This window comes from Gymnogyps californianus, chromosome 5, assembly GCF_018139145.2.
Source record: "Gymnogyps californianus isolate 813 chromosome 5, ASM1813914v2, whole genome shotgun sequence".
In the NCBI taxonomy this organism is placed as follows: domain Eukaryota; kingdom Metazoa; phylum Chordata; class Aves; order Accipitriformes; family Cathartidae; genus Gymnogyps; species Gymnogyps californianus.
The window spans coordinates 19,419,669-19,439,470 of record NC_059475.1 but is presented as its reverse complement, the minus strand read 5'-3'; the positions used below and the strand labels follow the sequence as shown (position 1 = coordinate 19,439,470).

Sequence of the window (19,802 nt, the reverse complement as noted above, 5' to 3'; positions counted from 1 at the left end):
CATCTAGCCAAGAGACCACTACCACAAGGACTGGGAGCCCTCCAACAGGATCGCCTACCACCACCGTCAGCACAACCTCAGGACCATCTTCCCCGGAGCCTACAGCCAGCACTACTGTATCACCACCATCAGTGTCAACAAGCCCAGTGACAGTCACCACCTCTGGAGTCACTGAAACAGGATCGACCTCCAAAACCACCACTTTGGCCCCCACACCCTCAAGATCCACTCCCCACAGCACCACAATAGTGACGGAAACATCTAGCCAAGAGACCACTACCACAAGGACTGGGAGCCCTCCAACAAGATCACCCACCACCACCATCAGCACCACAACCTCAGGACCATCTTCCCCGGAGCCTACAGCCAGCACGACTGTATCACCACCATCAGTGTCAACAAGCCCAGTGACAGTCACCACCTCTGGAGTCACTGAAACAGGATCGACCTCCAAAACCACTACTTTGGCCCCCACACCCTCAAGATCCACTCCCCACAGCACCACAATAGTAATGGAAACATCTAGCCAAGAGACCACTACCACAAGGACTGGGAGCCCTCCAACAAGATCACCCACCACCACCATCAGCACCACAACCTCAGGACCATCTTCCCCGGAGCCTACAGCCAGCACTACTGTATCACCACCATCAGTGTCAACAAGCCCAGTGACAGTCACCACCTCTGGAGTCACTGAAACAGGATCGACCTCCAAAACCACTACTTTGGCCCCCACACCCTCAAGATCCACTTCCCACAGCACCACAATAATAACGGAAACATCTAGCCAAGAGACCACTACCACAAGGACTGGGAGCCCTCCAACAGGATCGCCTACCACCACCGTCAGCACAACCTCAGGACCATCTTCCCCGGAGCCTACAGCCAGCACTACTGTATCACCACCATCAGTGTCAACAAGCCCAGTGACAGTCACCACCTCTGGAGTCACTGAAACAGGATCGACCTCCAAAACCACCACTTTGGCCCCCACACCCTCAAGATCCACTCCCCACAGCACCACAATAGTGACGGAAACATCTAGCCAAGAGACCACTACCACAAGGACTGGGAGCCCTCCAACAAGATCACCCACCACCACCATCAGCACCACAACCTCAGGACCATCTTCCCCGGAGCCTACAGCCAGCACTACTGTATCACCACCATCAGTGTCAACAAGCCCAGTGACAGTCACCACCTCTGGAGTCACTGAAACAGGATCGACCTCCAAAACCACTACTTTGGCCCCCACACCCTCAAGATCCACTTCCCACAGCACCACAATAATAACGGAAACATCTAGCCAAGAGACCACTACCACAAGGACTGGGAGCCCTCCAACAGGATCGCCTACCACCACCGTCAGCACAACCTCAGGACCATCTTCCCTGGAGCCTACAGCCAGCACGACTGTATCACCACCATCAGTGTCAACAAGCCCAGTGACAGTCACCACCTCTGGAGTCACTGAAACAGGATCGACCTCCAAAACCACTACTTTGGCCCCCACACCCTCAAGATCCACTCCCCACAGCACCACAATAGTGATGGAAACATCTAGCCAAGAGACCACTACCACAAGGACCGGGAGCCCTCCAACAAGATCACCCACCACCGCCATCAGCACCACAACCTCAGGACCATCTTCCCCGGAGCCTACAGCCAGCACGACTGTATCACCACCATCAGTGTCAACAAGCCCCGTGGCAGTCACCACCTCTGGTACAACTCCAACAGAATCTTTTACCACCACTTCAGGAACAACCTCTACTAATTTTGCCACAATCACTGCAACCACCACCACCACCACCTCCGAAATTGTTTCCCCTGGCTCAACTAGTACTTCTGGGCCAACTGCAACATCAAGTGCAGTCTCCATTGCAGGAAGTTCTACATACAGTACAGTTACTCCACTCAGCGCTTCAAGTTCAACTACAAGTCCACCACCAACCACTCCTGGAAGAAATTGTTCTATTTTACCTAATGAATCTTATGCGGTGGGTAGATTTCATGAGTTTTTTTAACGTTCTGCTTTGGATGGAGACTAGGCACATAATTTCAATGTTAGTAACATACAGAGTAGGTATTAACCTGGATAGAAAAGGAAGTATCAGTCCATTCTATTTCTTTATGTTTTCTTGGGTATCAGTATGACTTCCAATGATATTTGGTTTGATAGCTTATATACTGCTATTAGTTCTTTAAGGATACTTTTAAAAGGGTTTCTTCAAGGAGTTAGATCACAGCTTAATATTTCTCTTTATTGTAGGATAGCTTTGATGAAGAGGTGACCAAGGGCTAAGTGGTGCTAAACTATCTTTTATGTTTCTGCTTTTGAATAGGTCCAGAGTGGGGAAAAGTTGTTTCTGTGTGTACAGTGCAGCCCAACAAGAAACCACAGGGCTGAACTAGTCCAAGTTTGGAATGAGTCATACTTGGTCATAGTCTGGTTTCAGGAGAGGACTGTGAAACAGATCACCACATTCAAATGCTCGTGAAATTTGACTCAGAGTTCTGAGTTTTTTGGAACCCTCCATCTCTTACACAGACAAGCTAATGTCTTGTACATTTCTAAAGCCTCCTCGCAGCTTTGATGTCCCAACTTGCTCAGTAGATCTGCAGGGATAAAAATTATACATGGCTGAAAAACTGGTGGAAGATAGAAAAAATGCATACAGTCACAATGCATGCACATAATCACCTTAGACATTACTCCCCAAATAGCTGGTGTTCACTGTAGCTTTAGCTGTTAATCTGTTTTAGGCATTCAAGGAATAGGATTGATCACATATTGATCACTGATATTGATCAGTGTCTTTCACTGTTGATTAGAGAGGGAGTCTAGGTGATGAGATTAGATCAGACATCTAGCTTTTAGATAGCTGAAACTAAAAAAGGCAATTCCCACTTCAGGTTACTGGTTTGACTTTTATAAGTAATGCTTTTCACTTAGCAGCTCTCAGTCGTGCTAGCTCATCTTGCAGGCCTTGATGGTGCTGACTGCTGCACTTCCTTCCCATTTTCAGACTTCTAGTGGGGAAAAATTGTCAATAAACGTACGGTGTTTTAAAACTCTGCAAAAGATATTCAGGTATAACTGTTGTCAGTCTGACTGTTTCATAAGGTTTCTCTCTCTCTTCCCCCTCCCCGACTCTTTCCAAACACAGCCAGGTGAGTCATGGTGGCTCTGTAACTGCACTAAGGCAATATGTATAGAAGACAATATAATCCAAATGGTTCCCATAATCTGTAATCCACCTCCTAAACCTACCTGTGCCAATGGGCTTTCTCCTGTGCCAGTCATTGATGAGGATGGATGCTGTTGGCACTGGGAGTGTGATTGTAAGTAAATATTTTGTTGAGTATTTTATCTCCTGTGGGAACAATACTAGTGTCAAGAGCAACAATATTTATCAGGGGACAAGTATCGCACAGGGCAGTGACCCTCAGACTTCTAGTGTTGAGCTGTTTGGAGTACTTCATTGATTCTTTTTAGCTAATTGGGGGCTTTTAGTTAATTTGCCATCATTTCTACATAACCATTGTGTTAGTAGAACAAATTGGTCTCCCAAGGCAGGATTTAAATGTCCAGATGCAGACATCTATAGGCTAGAAGCCTGCGTATAAGTTACTTGTTTGGACTATCGGTAAAAGTGTATCTAGGGTGCAGTTAATCCTATTCTCAGTTGTCTATAAGAAATGTGAGATGAACTATGCCCTGAAAGTGCCTGTTTTTCTCTATTATTTATGAGTTCTGGCTAATGAGCTCATGCATTGACATATACACTTTGAAAATGTAAATGCTTGAAGTTAGATGAGATGAATCCCACACATACAGATATTGTTTGTAGTCTGATCTGATTCTGTATGTTGCCATAAGAAGCTAACCTAGCTGTATGTTTTTGCAGGCTACTGCACTGGCTGGGGAGACCCACATTACATGACTTTTGATGGACTGTACTACAGCTATCAAGGGAATTGTACATACGTCCTTGTGGAAGAGATTTATAAGAAAGTTGACAACTTTGGTGTCTACATTGATAACTACCATTGTGATACACGGGATGTAGTCTCCTGTCCTCGAACGCTCATTGTGAGACACGAGACTCAGGAAGTGCGCATAGCAACAGTCAAACCAAATACTCTACAAGTAGAGGTATTGGAGAATGTTACCGTTGATTTCTTGATCAAAATATTAATACAGCATCAACCTGATAATTATATTCACAATGTTAGGAAAAAAAATTAAAAAGGAATCTGTGTTTTAGATTTAATACCAGTTTGGATTATATAATATATAAAAACTGCTTTAAAGGACTGCTTTTTTGACTCTGCATATGGGGAAAAATTTCTACAGCTTCTTCCCTTTTTTATCTCAAATATTTGCAGTGCCTTATCATTCCTAAATACACAAATGTGGACAAATTGTTAAGAGTTAAGGATATAAAATAAAGTAATTTATAATTAATATTAATGTAACAAAGGAAAGAATAAATGTTGAATGGGAGGATATAACGTAAACTAGACATAACAATAAAGTATTGGGCTTAAGCATTTTTAAAAAGTACCATTGCTAGCTTTGATTGGTGTCACCTTTTTAATTTTTCAGAACAGGGGCTCTTATGTGTTTATTTCATTGATAAACATGATGCCCCAGCTTTGGGGCTTCAAAATTGGGTGAGAAGTGTTTGGTTTTAGGCTTTTGTGGGGCTTATTTGGTTTATTTTTGTACATTACTGTGTAGGAATATTACAAGTTAGGTTGCAACATATTATTGAAAATTTGCAACATTTAGACCTCTTTTTTTTCTCCAAAGCAAGGAAATCTACCATTGCTGAGTAAAAATAGTAGTGTTAGTTCCACAGGTATATCATGGCTACTGTATTTAAATAAATAGTACAGATTTTGGCTTATTTCTTTCGTTTAATTTTCCTACAAGCATGTTCCCTTTATACCAAGAAAGTTAAAACTGTGTGCACTAGGAATTTAGAAGAATTTTAAATTGCACTTTCACAGGGTGTCCTCAATGCCATAGTCACTGTAATAAATCTGTTGAGTGTTAGAATTTAGCTGGTTTAAACTCTGAATTTTAGCCTAGTTTATCAGTGGCTGATAGGCCTGTTCTTTGGCACAGAGAAGAAAAGTTTGACTTTCCAGTAACATAAAAGGAAACACAGGGACACTTGTTACAAACTAAAAGCACGTTATTTGCCTTTACATTCTATCTCCAATGCAAAGTAATGAACAGTCAATTATTTTCTAAAGTCAAACTAAATTTATGTCTCTTCTGTTTTCTTTTATTTATAAGGTGACAGTAAACAAACAGGCAGTGGCTTTGCCTTATAAAAAATTTGGCTTGAGCATCTATGAATCAGGCATAAACCGTGTAGTGGAAATTCCTGAACTAAAAATGAATGTGACGTACAATGGCTTGTCCTTTTCTATCAGAATGCCCTACAGCTTGTTTGGCAACAACACTTATGGGCAGTGTGGTAAGGCTTACTTTTGTAATTTTTGTACTCTCGGAAAACCACAAATGGGTAAATGACAGCCCTGCCACAAAGATGAATGGAATTTGATAACAAATCTGTGAGTGAATTCTTTCTCCCCTTACCAATTTTAGGTACTTGCAATAACAACACAGCAGATGACTGCATGTTGCCGAATGGAAACATTGCAGAAAACTGTGAAACCATGGCAGACCATTGGCAAGTTGTTGACCCCTCCAAACCACAGTGCTCTCCAGGCCTAATTCCTACAAAAGCACCTAGCACAACCCCAACGCAGTCTTGCAAAGAATCTTCCATCTGCAAGCTTCTTTTGGGAAGGTAGACATTCCTCTGGGGTTTATAAGCCTTTGACCTTCAAATTAACTGGCAATTTTAGGATTCATTTCTCAATAAAAAGTGTTTCTAACTATTGCTCCATTTCTTGTAGCTTTGTGGGTTGCTTCCATTCCTTTAACTGTTTCTAGATGTCATTCTTTGCTGATAGTTTGCTTCGCTACATTAACCTTTCTTGATGTTCTCACGTTCTCCTATGCTCTCTGCCCTCCACTGTCCTATTCTCTTGCCTTTTCCTACGCTCACTTAGCAGAAAACAGAGTCCAACTGAAAAGAGAGATCTTCATCTTTAGAACGTCGTGTCAGAATTAAAAAAAAAAAAAAAATCAAACAAAATCTTTTTAGAAAAGCAGTTCATGGTTACGCTTGACAATATTCATGTAGCTCCTGGACAGAAAATGTTGGTGCCTGAGTGGTTTGTAGGTGAGGGGAGAATACTTTAAGATATGTTGAAAGGTTACAATCTAGATAAGTGCTCTTAGTAAAAATCTCTCAGTAATAGCCCCTGTTCACCTCTCCTTAAGCACCAGTGTTGCCACATTATAACATGTTAAGCACATTGAAGAATTCATGGATTATTCAGTAACTAATAATGATAAATGTTTCTGTTTCCAGTGTGTTCGAGCCATGCCATGGCTTTGTCCGGCCTGAAAAGTACTATGCAGCCTGTGTTTTTGATAGTTGTGTACTTCCCAACTTAGACCTGGAATGCTCAAGTCTGCAGATCTATGCTGCCACCTGCGCTGATCAAAGCGTATGCATTGACTGGAGGAGTCATACCAATGGTGTTTGCTGTAAGTATTTGGCCATTTATCTTGAACTATTAGGAAAGCTTATATGGAACTGTTTCGGCAATAATGTCCTAACGGTAAGTCATATTGTTTTCTGAGCCAGGAAGACACCAATAAATCACACTGGCTGCTTTCCTTAAGTAATTTTACAAGCAACATTTTTAGCAATGGAAATGATAAATGAGCCTGCAAAAACATACATCTATTGACTGTGCCAGAAACATCTGTATCAGTAGATACTTTTTTGTACACAGGCAGTTTTGTGTTTTGCAGGCATTAGCAGATCACACTGTATTTAGTGAGATATGCATTCATTTTCAGCTGTAGTAAGAAAAGGACAGAGGGTCGGAATACACTCCCCTTTGAGAACTTGTGCAAAAGAGACCGAAATTATGAAAAAAATTGTAATCAAGATGTAGACTCTTGGCTTTATCTCCTTAACGTATAGTATGGTGCTATATCTCTACGGCTAAATTGTGTAAAATAATTCCATTCAGAGACACGAATCTGATATCTGTTTTTTTTTCTCTTTGCTTCTCAAGATTGTCAAAGATACATAGGAAAATGAGTAGTCAGTGTTTAACTTCTTGGCATAAGGTCATGGGGCTTTTATATGATATTGTTACTGAGCTCTTCCTCCTTTTTATTCTCCCATTCCAGCTTATAAATGCCCCTCAGATAAAGAATACAGAGCATGTGGTCCTATTAAAGAGATAACCTGCAAATCAAGGTAAATAATTCCTTCACTTAGTTATAGCTCATACAACTGTTCAGTCATATCTAATACATAGGTGGATGAGAGAAATCACCCTCGTGTCATGTCTTAAATTGACTGTCAAATTTGGTACCACTGTTCTGTTGATCCTATATCTGGGTGCCTGTACTGTATATGTTGTTTGGCTATACCAAACATGAACACTGACAATCCCTAAATTGCAAATGTGCAGATCATTTGCCACTGTATCTTCAGTGAAAGGTTATTTGGCATAATCTGCTCTGCCTGCCTATAACAGTAATGGTGTTCCTCTGAATTTTGTCTCATACAGTCAACAAAATGAAACTTCAGCTAAAAAAGTGGAAGGCTGTTTCTGTCCTAATGGAACAATGCTGTATGACTCTGGTGTGGATGTCTGTGTAAAAACCTGTGGTGAGTTTTACTGCTTCACTTGGATGCATGTTTGTTTTCTCTTTGTTGTTTCCTTCTCATGTATGCAACATAGATCTGACTGTATGCAGTACTCATACAACATACAGTAGAGATGTCTACTGTTATATGAGTGGTAATGGAAATTTATTTTGATATTTTCACAGGCTGTGTTGGAGTGGATAAGATACCAAGAGAGGTATGCTGCGATATGCTTTGGTATTTCAAGTAGAGGCTGGGGGTGGGGAGAGAAGAGTGGTCTCCACTGGTGCAGTCTTGTTTTGTGGTGTCGCAACTTTTCATTCCTGTTTTTACTTCAGTTCATTTTAGTTGGTAGCCATGCAATCACTCACTTTATTTTCTTTCATGACAGTTTGGGGAAAAGTTTACAGTAGACTGTCAGGACTGTATTTGCCTGGAAGGTGGAAATGGCATTGTATGTGAGCCTCATGAATGTGCCAAACAAAATAAGATCAGTTGTGATGGAGAAGGCTTCTATGAGGTCAATGAAGTCAATTCTGAAGACTCTTGCTGCCCCATTGTCACTTGCAGTGAGTTTATACTTTTGTTTCTAGTCTTTCTATACCTTTTAGGAGTAGAAAGGAAAAGAGAACTGAACAAGTTTAACATCAGAGACCTGCAGCAGGGAGTCACAAAGTAGTATCTTTCCTCATGCTTTTTAAAATCAGCTTGCCCAGTGTTAAGGAAAATATGTTTTAATATTGCATTGACTCAGCGTAACTGAATTTAAAATTAGGGCACTCAACATAACTGAATCCATAGTTCTTGAGTTCAGGGCCACATTTTGTTCAAGTAAAATGCAGATAGATTATGGAATTCTATGTGGGTTTTCATTTTGTGGCAGTTGCCTACAACCTTGGAGACAGTAACAGTTGTCCACTATTTCTCTGCAAAGAATTGTTACACTTTTTTAACACTTGGTAATTACATAGTAGAAAAAGTTTCATAAACTAGTGCAGTCCCTCAATCCAGTGCCTGGATTCACTAGGAAAAATATGTTGTCTTTCTGCAATTTGTTTCTTTGGAGAGGATCTGAACTGTTTCCTAACAATGGGAAGTCTATCCTAAATGCTTTGATAGATGCCTGTTTCTAGTAGCCATGATTTAGTGGCTTATTCCTTTTTTTTCAGAATGCAATACAAGCTTGTGCACAACTAAAGCCCCCAAGTGTACACTGGGATTTGAAGTTCATTCACATATTCCCAGTGGTCAGTGCTGTCCTGTGTACCAGTGTGGTAAGTCCCTTGGAAATATATTACAATGATTAGCATTATATATTACATAATTTAGCATCACACTTAGTAAGACTGTATGCAATAGCCTATTGAAAGAGGTAATAAATACAGTCAGATTCTACAAATTGGTTACTATTAACATTGGTTACTACTGCTATGGTTATGACGAACAACTACAAAATCAGATATAACTCAGGTGGCTCAAGTTCAATTTTCCTGTTTGTAAGTACATGTAAGAACAGCTACAGAATTAACTGGGACTGTGGTCTCAGCTTAATCTAGTAAAATGTCCCTGTAAGCATCCCCAATAGAAGGCAGCTTTATAAAGTCTGCATTGTTCTTGGTAATTGAAACAAGGAACTATTTGTACCTGTTAAGTGTGCATTCTTGGCTATGCACTGGACTGCGTATATCGGCCAAATCTTCCTCCCTTTTTGCACATGCAGTATTTGTTCTTATACTTTATATATGTCATATCTGCTACCAGAAATGGGGAATAACCAATGTATTTGACCATATGCATTGTGATTCATTGTGGAAGAAATGAGTTTGACTAGAGTGGGGTGAAGAACTTTCCCCACCCCCCCTTTTAACCACCTAAATCCTTGCTTGTTAACAGTTCCCAAGAGGGTTTGTGTACATCAGAATGCTGAGTTCTTGGTAAGTTCCTATTTCAACAGTATTCTGAAAATGCTTAAAAGACCAGTTAGTATACTTTATCATCAGAAGTGCTATGAGGAGGTTTATCTAGTGCAATCATTATTTTAGAAATTTTCAAATTTCTGTCAGGAGTTCATCAATTTCACAAAGCCTAAATCTTTTCTGAAAAGGTTGCTGTGTATGAAAGAGACTGAAGAGTTGTTTCTATGCCAGTATCAGAGAGAGATTTGGGTTTAGATTTAAGTGTTCATGCATTTTAAAAAGTCAGTCCACATTTACTGTCAGCGTGTTATTGCAGTTTTTAGACTCTGCTTTCAAAAATGAAAAGATCTGTAAATAAGTATTATTCTAAACAGACTTAGATTCCTAATAAATTCTGTTGGGTCTAGTAATTGTTTTATTGCAGATATTTGTATGACACCTGTCCTTTTAATATCTGAGTTTATCATTGCTATATAGGACTTCAGTAAAGACATACGTTAAATTAAATTTGGTATTTAAAATGTTGTCTTCATAAATGACTAGCCAAATAGCTATCCAACAGTTGTTATGATTGTTTCCTTTTCCATTGCTTGGTTTACAGATTTTTTTGAAATTAAGAAATGTCTGTCACATGTCATATCTCAATATATGAATCTTTTTTTCTTAAAATTTATAGCCTAATTCCTCAGTCTTTGTTGATAAGTGTCAGAATTGTTTCTGCACTAACGAAGTTAACGTCAGCACTCAACTGAATATCATCTCATGTGAACATATTCCATGCAACACATATTGTGAACCAGTAAGTGACAAACTTAAAACAAACAAAAAAACCCCAAATACCCATGTACATGAAAAGCAGTTTGATCAATGAGTGGTATAAGCAAAAGACAGGGAACAGAAATCCAGAGTCCAACTCCAGCATGGATACCAACTGTCCTTGAGCAATCTATTGCATGAAGCTTGATTGTGTTACTTACAGTATTCAGTTCACATTGGGATGATTAGCTGGGAAATTTCTGTAGAGCACTTAATGGAATGATATTTAATTATTAGGCATATTTATTATAGTGCTTTAATTTATTCCATCTATAGCCTGCTTTTATTACTTGTCTTCCATTGAGTTGGAACACAGAAAGGCACAGAAAGGCACAAATTTAGAGTGCACTTCAAAGCATAATCAATTAATGGGTTAGTATATTTTCATTTATTTCTCAAAAACACATCTATCAGTGCTTTCATTTTTAAATAATTTTAATATCTAGGGATATGAACGTCAACCAGTGAAAGGTGAATGTTGTGGAAGATGTGTGCAGACTAAGTGTGTTGTACATACAGCAAGCAATTCTGACCTCATCTTGAGTGTAAGTATGCTCTACATCTTATGTTTCTACCAAATTTGTAAAGTTCCCCCTTTCAGAGAGGGAACATCTTCTTGTCAGAGATAGGCTTAGTGTAAGTTTGCACCTGAAAGGTTAGAGGCTCACCTAAAGCAAAGCCTATCTACAATTTTTTAGCCTGAAGGAAGGACTCATGAAATCAAATTTTCTGGAAGGCTCTTCCTGGAATGACAAATCCAATACTATTGGAAGGGTTTTTCTTGCAATATCTGGAAGCTTGGGCTTTTCTATATTATTGGATTTCTTTGTACTGAAAAACACTAGTAAAGCCTGTGTATGAAACAATTTTATTGCCCCTCTAAGGTAAAGGTTGAGGATTGTTCTTAATTACCATATAACAGTTTAGCTTTCCCTAGGCAAAACCCATTGGCATGGATGATTTTGTTAATAACTCTGATGTACTCTACGTACTTTAGAGGGATTTTTCTTTTCCAAGGGAAATCCCATGTAAAACTGAAGATTCTCTCCACGTATAGCATACTGCAATATATGTAATAATCTGTATCCAAAATGACTGTTAACCTAAAAATAATTGACTGGGAAACAGGAGGAAAGTCATTGTCAGAGGACAGGAAAATTTCTGTCTGAGCTCCCTTCAGCTTTCCTTATTACATTTTGTATTTCACTTGCAGCCTGGAGAGTTTAAAAATGATCCTTACAACAACTGCACCATTTATAGCTGTGTGAATATCCACAACCAGCTTATCTCTTCCACATCTGAGATTACCTGCCCGGCATTCAATGAGGAGAGCTGCAAACCTGTAAGTAAATATGGAAGACTTACTCTCTACTCAATGCATAGATTACTTCGGTTTAGTTCAGCCACCTAACTAGCAACAAAAGTCAAATTAAGCTCTGATGACCTTTCACCAAAGTTTCTCAGTCCCAAGGGCAAAAGTTTCTGCTGCATCCATGCACAGACCTATAGAGTGTATAAAATAAGATATCTGGGTAAGAGTTCAAGGCTTATAATGGCAGCTGTCTCTCAGTAGCCAAAACACTGGCCAGCACTGAGATACAAAGTCCTTGCTGACTGCTTTGTGCAGGGTCCTGTCTGAACAAGAACCATGTTTTCTTGAATGTTACAGAAACACAAGCTGTTCAGTCAGTAGGCTGCCAGTAACACCATGCATACTTGTGGTTTAACCCCAGCCAGCAGCTGAGCACCATGCAGCCCCTTGCTCACTCCCCCCACCCAGTGGGATGTGGGAGAGATTCAGAGGAAAAAAAAAAACCAAACCCCAACTCGTGGGTTGAGATAAAGACAGTTTATTAAAACAGACAGGAAGGAAAATAATGATAATGACAATGATAATGATAGTAATAATAATAATATAATTACAATAATAACACTAAAAGAATTAGAATATACAAAACAAGTGATGCACAATGCAATTGCTCACCACTTGCCGACCGATGCCCAGTTAGTTCCTGAGCAGTGATGCACCCCTCCCGGCCAACTCCCCCCAGTTTATATACTGGACGTGACATCATATGGTATGGAATATTCCTTTGGCCAATTTGGGTCAGCTGTTCTGGCTGTGTCCCCTCCCAGCTTCTTGTGCCCCTCCGGCCTTCTTGCTGGCTGGGCATGAGAAGCTGAAAAATCCTTGACTTAGTATAAACACTACTTAGCAACAACTAAAAACATCAGTGTGTTATCAACATTATTCTCATGCTAAATCCAAAACATAACACTATACCAGCTACTAGGAAGAAAATTAACTCTATCCCAGCTGAAACCAGGACAATACTCCCCATTCAGATACAGAAGTCTCTGAGAAAACATTTTTTGGAATTGTTTCTGAGGAAAAATTGCATGATGTTACCTGTAGACTTCCTTCAAAGCATTATCTTTATTTCCACAATCCTTTGTAAATTGATAGATTTCAAGTCTGAAAGAGACCATTATCTTTGTTTATTCAGATCAACGCTACAGTTTTCGCTGGTTATTTCCAGCCATTGAGGAATTTCTCTCCTCAGTTATTGGCCTAAAAGCCTGTTTAATACATGGAAAGAAAATAATATTATTTTTTCCTGTCTCTTTTTTCTTTTAGGGAACTATTACATTCTTACCTAACGGTTGTTGCAAAACCTGTAAGTATGCCAGTGTACCTGAATCAACAATACAGAAAATTAATTTTCTTCTTAAATCAACCTGTTTTCCAGCCATAGAGGCTGATATGTTTGTATTTAAATAGATACTTTTATATTTATGTTTGTTATTCCAAGCATTCGCTGTCCGATCTCTCTGGGAAAGTTTAAACTGAAGCAGAAAGACCACTTAAGACAATTCTTTGAGTGCACTAGTGAAGCCCAGAGAGTGCTGAACTGCAAGGAACTTCTGGATCTATTTCACTGAAAGTATTTTCTCATCTTTCCCTATAGGTGCACCTCTGGATAGTCCCACACCGTGCTCTGTCCGTCAAAGAAAAGACTTTATCGTCTATAAGGGCTGCCGTTCTGTGGACAGAGTTGTCATGGCTGAATGTGAAGGAACATGTGGAACTTTCTCGCTGTAAGTAAACTGATCAGACAATGAGATTTGAATTCTGCTGGCACTGGCCTTGTTTATATAAGAGGAACAATAAATAGGTAGACTACAGAATGGTAGAAGACATGAAACTATCAACTCCCCAAATCACGGGCACAAAATCATGAAATCTGTGACTGAACAGTTGATTCATCTTAATACAAAGCAGAAAAGTGTATCAAATTGCCTTGGGATTCAGACAGCTATGATAAAGTCTATTCATCCGTTAAGAGCTGGCTTGTCTGTCATTTGTGTCAGACCGCCTTGGCTAGAAATTACCACAAAAGAACATGGATTATTTCCTGTAATGGGAATGAGCTCAGAGAGCAGCCATACCTGATGCTCATAAGATGAAAAGCTGCTTCTCAATAATTAACATCTAAAATGAAATACACATACATCTTTTAAAGGAAGATTCAAACACGCACAATTTTTATGCAGTAAAGAAATTAGAAAACAAATGCTTTAGGGGTGGTGTTAGTAGAGTAGTTTTACTGTACATTTTTCTCAGAAATGAGAGAATCTACAAGAAAGTGGCTATAAGAAAGTGGCTATAAGAAAGTGGCTAGTAGGACACCTGGTACTGAGCTATTAAAACACTGGAAAAACAATTCTAAGTCCCCAAAGAAATTGTCAACATGCCTATCACTGAATATGCCACAGGGCACCTTAGATGGGAGAAAACTGATCTTTAGTCTCAGATTGAACCCCAATTAGCCAGGGGGTTTATTAGTATTTTGAAATACCTTATCATCTTAGAGTCTTGCTGTGGTTGCCTCTGCACACAAATACAAGAAAAAGATGGCTCTTGACACAGTTTATAGCCTGATATTGACAGATTCTGCAGGTTAGGAATGGTGCTTGGGAAGCTGATGAACACAAGGCTGCAAAAAATACTTTGCTGTGAGATAGGAACAGAAAGAGCTGCTGCTTCCCCCTCCTGTTAACACTGCCTGTTTTGGGATATGCACTTTGATTCACATCATGCAATTGTAGCCCTTTTAGCCAATCGATTGATGTGATGCCATTGTAGATGGCATTGTAGCCACTTGTCTATGCAGTTTTCTTATTCAGGTCAGGGTTTTGTCTGCCCTTAATTGTTGATCTAGTGTATTTAACAGTCCATATCTCACTGGGCTTTTTACTAGGGCTTCGATACTAATTGTTTTACCAGAAAAAATCTCAGCAAATGCAATGAATTTTAAAAGCATACTGTTATAACCACTGCTCTGTCAGATGAGCTTAGCACTTTCATTAGCCACAACTGTGGCTCTTCTACATATTATTCCAAACTTCTCACAAGTTCTGTACCTAATTTCACCCCCTCCTCTGTATGCTGGCTTCTGGCACAGAGTAATTTTGCCATTTTCCATGTTAACAGATACTCTGTTGAGGCCAATTCTATGGACCACAGCTGTTCCTGCTGCAGGGAATCAAGGACTACTGTGAGGGAAGTGGAACTGAAATGCCCCACTGGGTATTCAATTTCACATAAGTATATATATGTGGAAAGCTGCAGTTGTCAAGACACTGAATGCAGCAGCTCACAATCCAGTGAGTTGCGGAGCACAGAAGAAAATGACAAGGCGAGTACTCTGAACCGTATCAAGAGGGCCATCAGCTTAACATCAAAGTGAAGGGCAAAAAACATAGCAGCATTCAACTAAAAGGACTATGCACCATTCTCATCTTCCTTGACTACTTTTGAACTTTGCTTTTCCCAGTTACTGCATCCTGTTTGTTCTCTGATTATTTTTAACAATGCTCTATTTATTTGTGCACAAAATAAGAACACAAATTTGTATTCTTCCAAGTGCACAGCCTTTTGGGTCCTTTTATAATCAGCTTATTTTCTCTGAATGATTAAAAGCGTATTTCAAAAAACATGAGTTTTGTACTTATTCACATGCTGCCTTGATGAGCCTGAGTTTTAAAAGAGAAGAAAAGTTCTTTTTCAAGTTACAGGAAGTCAATTGACATATTTCCTAAATTTTGGGGGTATCTATTTCTGGCTCCTTAAAAACTGAAATATTAGAAGGTACTGTCTGGATGACCCAATGTGTAAGGTGGGGCAGAAGTTGATGCTGTCTGCTAGAACAAAGCCAAAGATGAATAATGCATCATGAAGTGATTCAGATGACTAGGAGAAACTTCTAGTTCAGCACCAGATTTCATTTTAGCAGGGCTGTGTATGTTAGAACTGTCTCAGTTCATCACAATTATGTATTTTCACTGAGAAAGCAGTCCCTCAACTATGAGAATATGAAGTTCATTCACAGTGCTTGAGGCATGTATAGTTAGTACTCTAGTAAGAGGTCTCCAAATTCCAACGTTTGCAAAACAGATGCCCGTCTCTGAGCTAGTAATCCTAGGCTTCCTCTACAGGAAATTGAGACAAATAGCCATTTTCGACATTCATTTGTCTCACAACAAAGGACATAGCCAAAGGAGGTTAGCTGAATTGCATTCTAAAGTGCCTGTTTATCTGATCTTACTGTAAGGGGAGATGAAGGAGATTAGCTGAGAGATGGACTTCTCTCTTGAATCATCTGAAGTACAATGAGGGTAATCCACACCTTCTGTTATGTGTGAAAAATGTTTTTGGTATTATTTTGTCCTGTTAATGAACACTAATTGTGCTTTACCCTTCTGAGAACTTAAAGTAACTGCTTGAGCCACAGCCAACCTGAATACAAGCATCTTTGCTAGCTAAGGAATTGGTGGCACCATTTTGTGCTACTAGCCCTGCCAAATGTGTTGCAGCTTAGAAAGCAGACACTGACAGGAATGCACAGAAAATGAAACTGCAGAGGTTTTCCATCTTTAGAATACTATGATTAGAGAGCTAATTTCTGTGGACGGGAGAGGTAGCTGATCTAAGAAGAAGGAAGTTTTGTCAGTTTACAAAGCAAGCTCCAGAACTGATGAAGGCTGGTTTCTGCTTTAGTATGGGTTTCTAAGGATTTCTATCTCTAGGTTCATTGTGAGATGTGACTGAGACTTTTCTCCTGGGGCATTTACAAGGTCACTCTCCTCTGTGGATTCTTTGTTGCCTAACAATTTCTGTGCTGACACTACAGCCATACATTTCCTCGAGTCGTTTGCAAAAAACACTTTTCTAAAAATCTGTTGACATTTGGCTGTCTTTGAGATTCATTTTTGCAGTTAAATTTGGCTGAAGTCAGCAAATAGCTTCTGGAGACAAACTGATACAAGGTGTGATCAAATCTGCCTTGTTTCCTACGAAAAAGTAATAAAATATTCCAAGACCGTAGTGGCATTTTGCTGCACACTATATTTACACTGAAGACTAAAATCTCCCTTGCTTAATTTTTTTCGTTTGTTCTGTAGTTTGCACGGGGTCTTTCTGTTCCTTCTAGTGATGGGCAAACTACTTCTAAATAAGGAAGTTAAAAGATCCTGTATAAAAGTCAGTAAGGCTGCAGATTTTGGCTTCGCCACTGCAGGGCAGCCTATGGCTAAGAATGTAAAATCACTTCGGACACAAAAAAGCAAGCTGCCTCCAAAAGGGAGTTTGTACTTCATCAAGTAGAGGGTTTTACCTCTGAGAAGAATGAATGCTGGTATTTCCCCGCAGACACTTGTATGCTCTTAGTAAGCACTGAAAAAAAAATTATTCTGACAGGAATTTACATGCATGCACAGGATGGCATTCCTTACAGTGCTCTGGATTATAGCAGCCCCTTCAGTTTTGGTGCTGTGTCAGTGCTGCCCATAAGCAGGCTCCCAAGCAGGTGCTGTCAGAGAATTCTTACTTACAAGTGCTTGGCAGTTCCAGGTCAAACTGTACAAGTCAAACCTCCACCCCTTTCTGCACTCTTAGTCACCTTAGAACTTTGCAGTTCAGTTCGCACCTGTATTTCCATTGGAACCGCATGACAAAACTGAAGAGATTAAACTTTTTCCAGCAGAGAAATCCACAAATAGTCTTTTGGAGAGAAAGGAAGGAATGAAGCTTTAACTGTGTATCCCTACAAAGAGAGTAGTAGTGGCAGTGAGCAGTGATTTTGCTCCTCCCTGTAACCCTCTTCGAAGTAAATGGAGACCTGTCCTACCTGATCCCATGGAGCATTTTGTTTCTTAAGCAAGAGCTGTTGGGTCTGCAGGTCACAAGCAGAGATTCGTCTGGAAAACCCAAGGGACAAACTGAAGAAATCTCTCACAAGGCAATGTCAGCCCTTTAGGGGCTCAGAGGAGGTGGTGGGACTTTCTGATCCCATTGTCTCCCAGGCAGGACCTACTGCAAGGGGCACTGGCAGCTTCAGAAAAAGCATTGGTGCTGGAAGGGAATGGGCTTGACTCCCTCTGTCCTCTGAGAATGACTCCATTCTCCAGGAATTTCCTTGTCTTCTGGAGTCTGGCAAAAAGGGAGCAGTAGCAAGAGCCCCAGCAGAGTTCAGCTGGGTGGCAGAGTGGCTAATACACTGTCATGTCTCCATGCCCGAGTCCTGTGAGACTCTGAGACTTTCATTGGTGGCAAAGGGTTTCTTTTTGGTTTGTTTCTTTTTCTTCATCTCCAGTTACTTAGCAGTTTCAGTTTTGCCTTGAAAAAGGAGGAAGCCTTCTTGGGAGGCAAGTGGGACTTCTAGCCACACAGCCTTTGAAGACACCAAAAGCCAGGGTCCTAGCTCTTGCTCTCCGAGAGCTGCTTGGTTTGGCCTCACTTTGTCACATTGTCCCTAAGCAACACATGAGCAGAGTTCCTCTAAACATGGGGTTTGAACATGTCCCTGAGGCCTTCAAAGAAGTGCTTGAACCTGCTTGGACATTCTAGTGAACAAAACAAAACAAAACAAAATCATGGCCTCCTTATTGCTGCTTTCCCTAAGGGAAGGAAGGACAGATACGGGCAGGCTGAAATTCCCAAGTACAGGCTGGAGCTGGCGTTTACCTGTAGCATGATTATTGCCTTGGTTGCCAGAGGTTGTGATTTTGAGTCCTTGCCTCAGCTGCAGGCTCCTCCAAGGCAGTTGGAAGCTCAAGGAAATCCTTCTCAGGCAGCTGCAGTCTTACCGGAAGCTTCTTACAGCGTAGAGCTAGCTGTAGGAGACCACTGCCAAATGCTGGAGCAAACCTGAGGGGGTTAGCTGCAGCTCAGGGAGGGTGTTGTTGCCACACGAGAGAAGAGCACTGCAGCTGAGGGCCTCCAGTGCAGCTCTTGACACACTTGGCCACTCTAATAAGCAAAAAGAAAAAGCTCATTGTCCTATTGCATTGTGGGCCATTTGGTGGGGATACACACAAGTATTCCCTTAGCTGCACCCTGAGCCTTCCTTATGGTAGGTTACATGCTTCCCTGGAAGCAAGGCAATTGTGGCGTGCACCTTATCTGTGGAAGTACATGGGTTTCATTTCCAGTTGTATTCTTCTCCAAGGTAGTTTGAAGCTCAGACAATTTCTTCCTAATTATCTGGAGATGCACTGGAAACTCAATATTGTTCAGATGACTCTACAGTAATACAGTGAGGACTTTCATCTAGAGTTAAAAAGGAGTTCTCAGAAGATTTGCTGATAAAGTGAGCACATTTGTTTTATGAACCATTACTGGACAAGTGTTTTGAGAACACCAGGGGCAGAAAGGAAAATACTTGTTAGCAATATGGAAAAATCACTGCTGCTATCTGAGATGAGGTAGATGGGATTCAGAAGGGGGGAAAAAGCCACATGCAAACCAAGAAGAACCCTCCCCAAAATAATACAAAGTAGGGATTTCTGATCCAATAACTATCTTGTTTAGTGATGTAACTGTGTATTATAACTATCATTTTGTGCTGTAGGAGAGGAAGGGTAAGATAAAATTTTCAGTATGTTTACTGTTGGACTGTACTTTGCTAAACCACACTTCACCGAGCTAAGCACATGCAACTCTGCACATAAGCCCCAATGAAAGGACTTCAGCAAAGGCAAAGTCCTGAGTAAATAATCATGTAGTTACGGCGCTTGTTATACACTGTTTGAACTTGTGTAGCAAAGCAAACTCAGATACTGGGAAAAGAGGCAGAAATAGACTTACAAACTCTAAGATCATAAGAAAGAAAATTCTTGTGAACTTTAGGTGCCACAAAAACTGAAATACATTTAAATAACTTTAACATTGATATACAATTTCTGAAATTTCATGTCCCAGCAGAAGCTTTGAGGAGTAGGGGTATTTTAAGGCAGAACAAGTTCT

The 19,802-nt window shown here is 40.3% G+C and overlaps 1 protein-coding gene across 1 annotated transcript in view; it reads left to right on the top strand.

Moving 5' to 3' along the window:
• MUC2 (mucin 2, oligomeric mucus/gel-forming) overlaps positions 1–15,246 on the top strand; it is a 60,940-nt gene extending 45,694 nt beyond the window's left edge. Inside the window, 20 exon segments of the mRNA XM_050897030.1 lie at positions 29–133; positions 1,337–2,000; positions 3,171–3,345; positions 3,912–4,159; positions 5,312–5,495; positions 5,627–5,831; positions 6,462–6,640; positions 6,892–6,894; positions 7,298–7,367; positions 7,684–7,784; positions 7,949–7,980; positions 8,155–8,332; positions 8,933–9,037; positions 9,657–9,697; positions 10,356–10,478; positions 10,942–11,040; positions 11,709–11,837; positions 13,134–13,173; positions 13,465–13,594; positions 14,991–15,246. Of these exon segments, the coding sequence (XP_050752987.1) occupies positions 29–133; positions 1,337–2,000; positions 3,171–3,345; positions 3,912–4,159; positions 5,312–5,495; positions 5,627–5,831; positions 6,462–6,640; positions 6,892–6,894; positions 7,298–7,367; positions 7,684–7,784; positions 7,949–7,980; positions 8,155–8,332; positions 8,933–9,037; positions 9,657–9,697; positions 10,356–10,478; positions 10,942–11,040; positions 11,709–11,837; positions 13,134–13,173; positions 13,465–13,594; positions 14,991–15,246 (3,067 nt within the window).
• Positions 15,247–19,802: the final 4,556 nt, after the last annotated feature.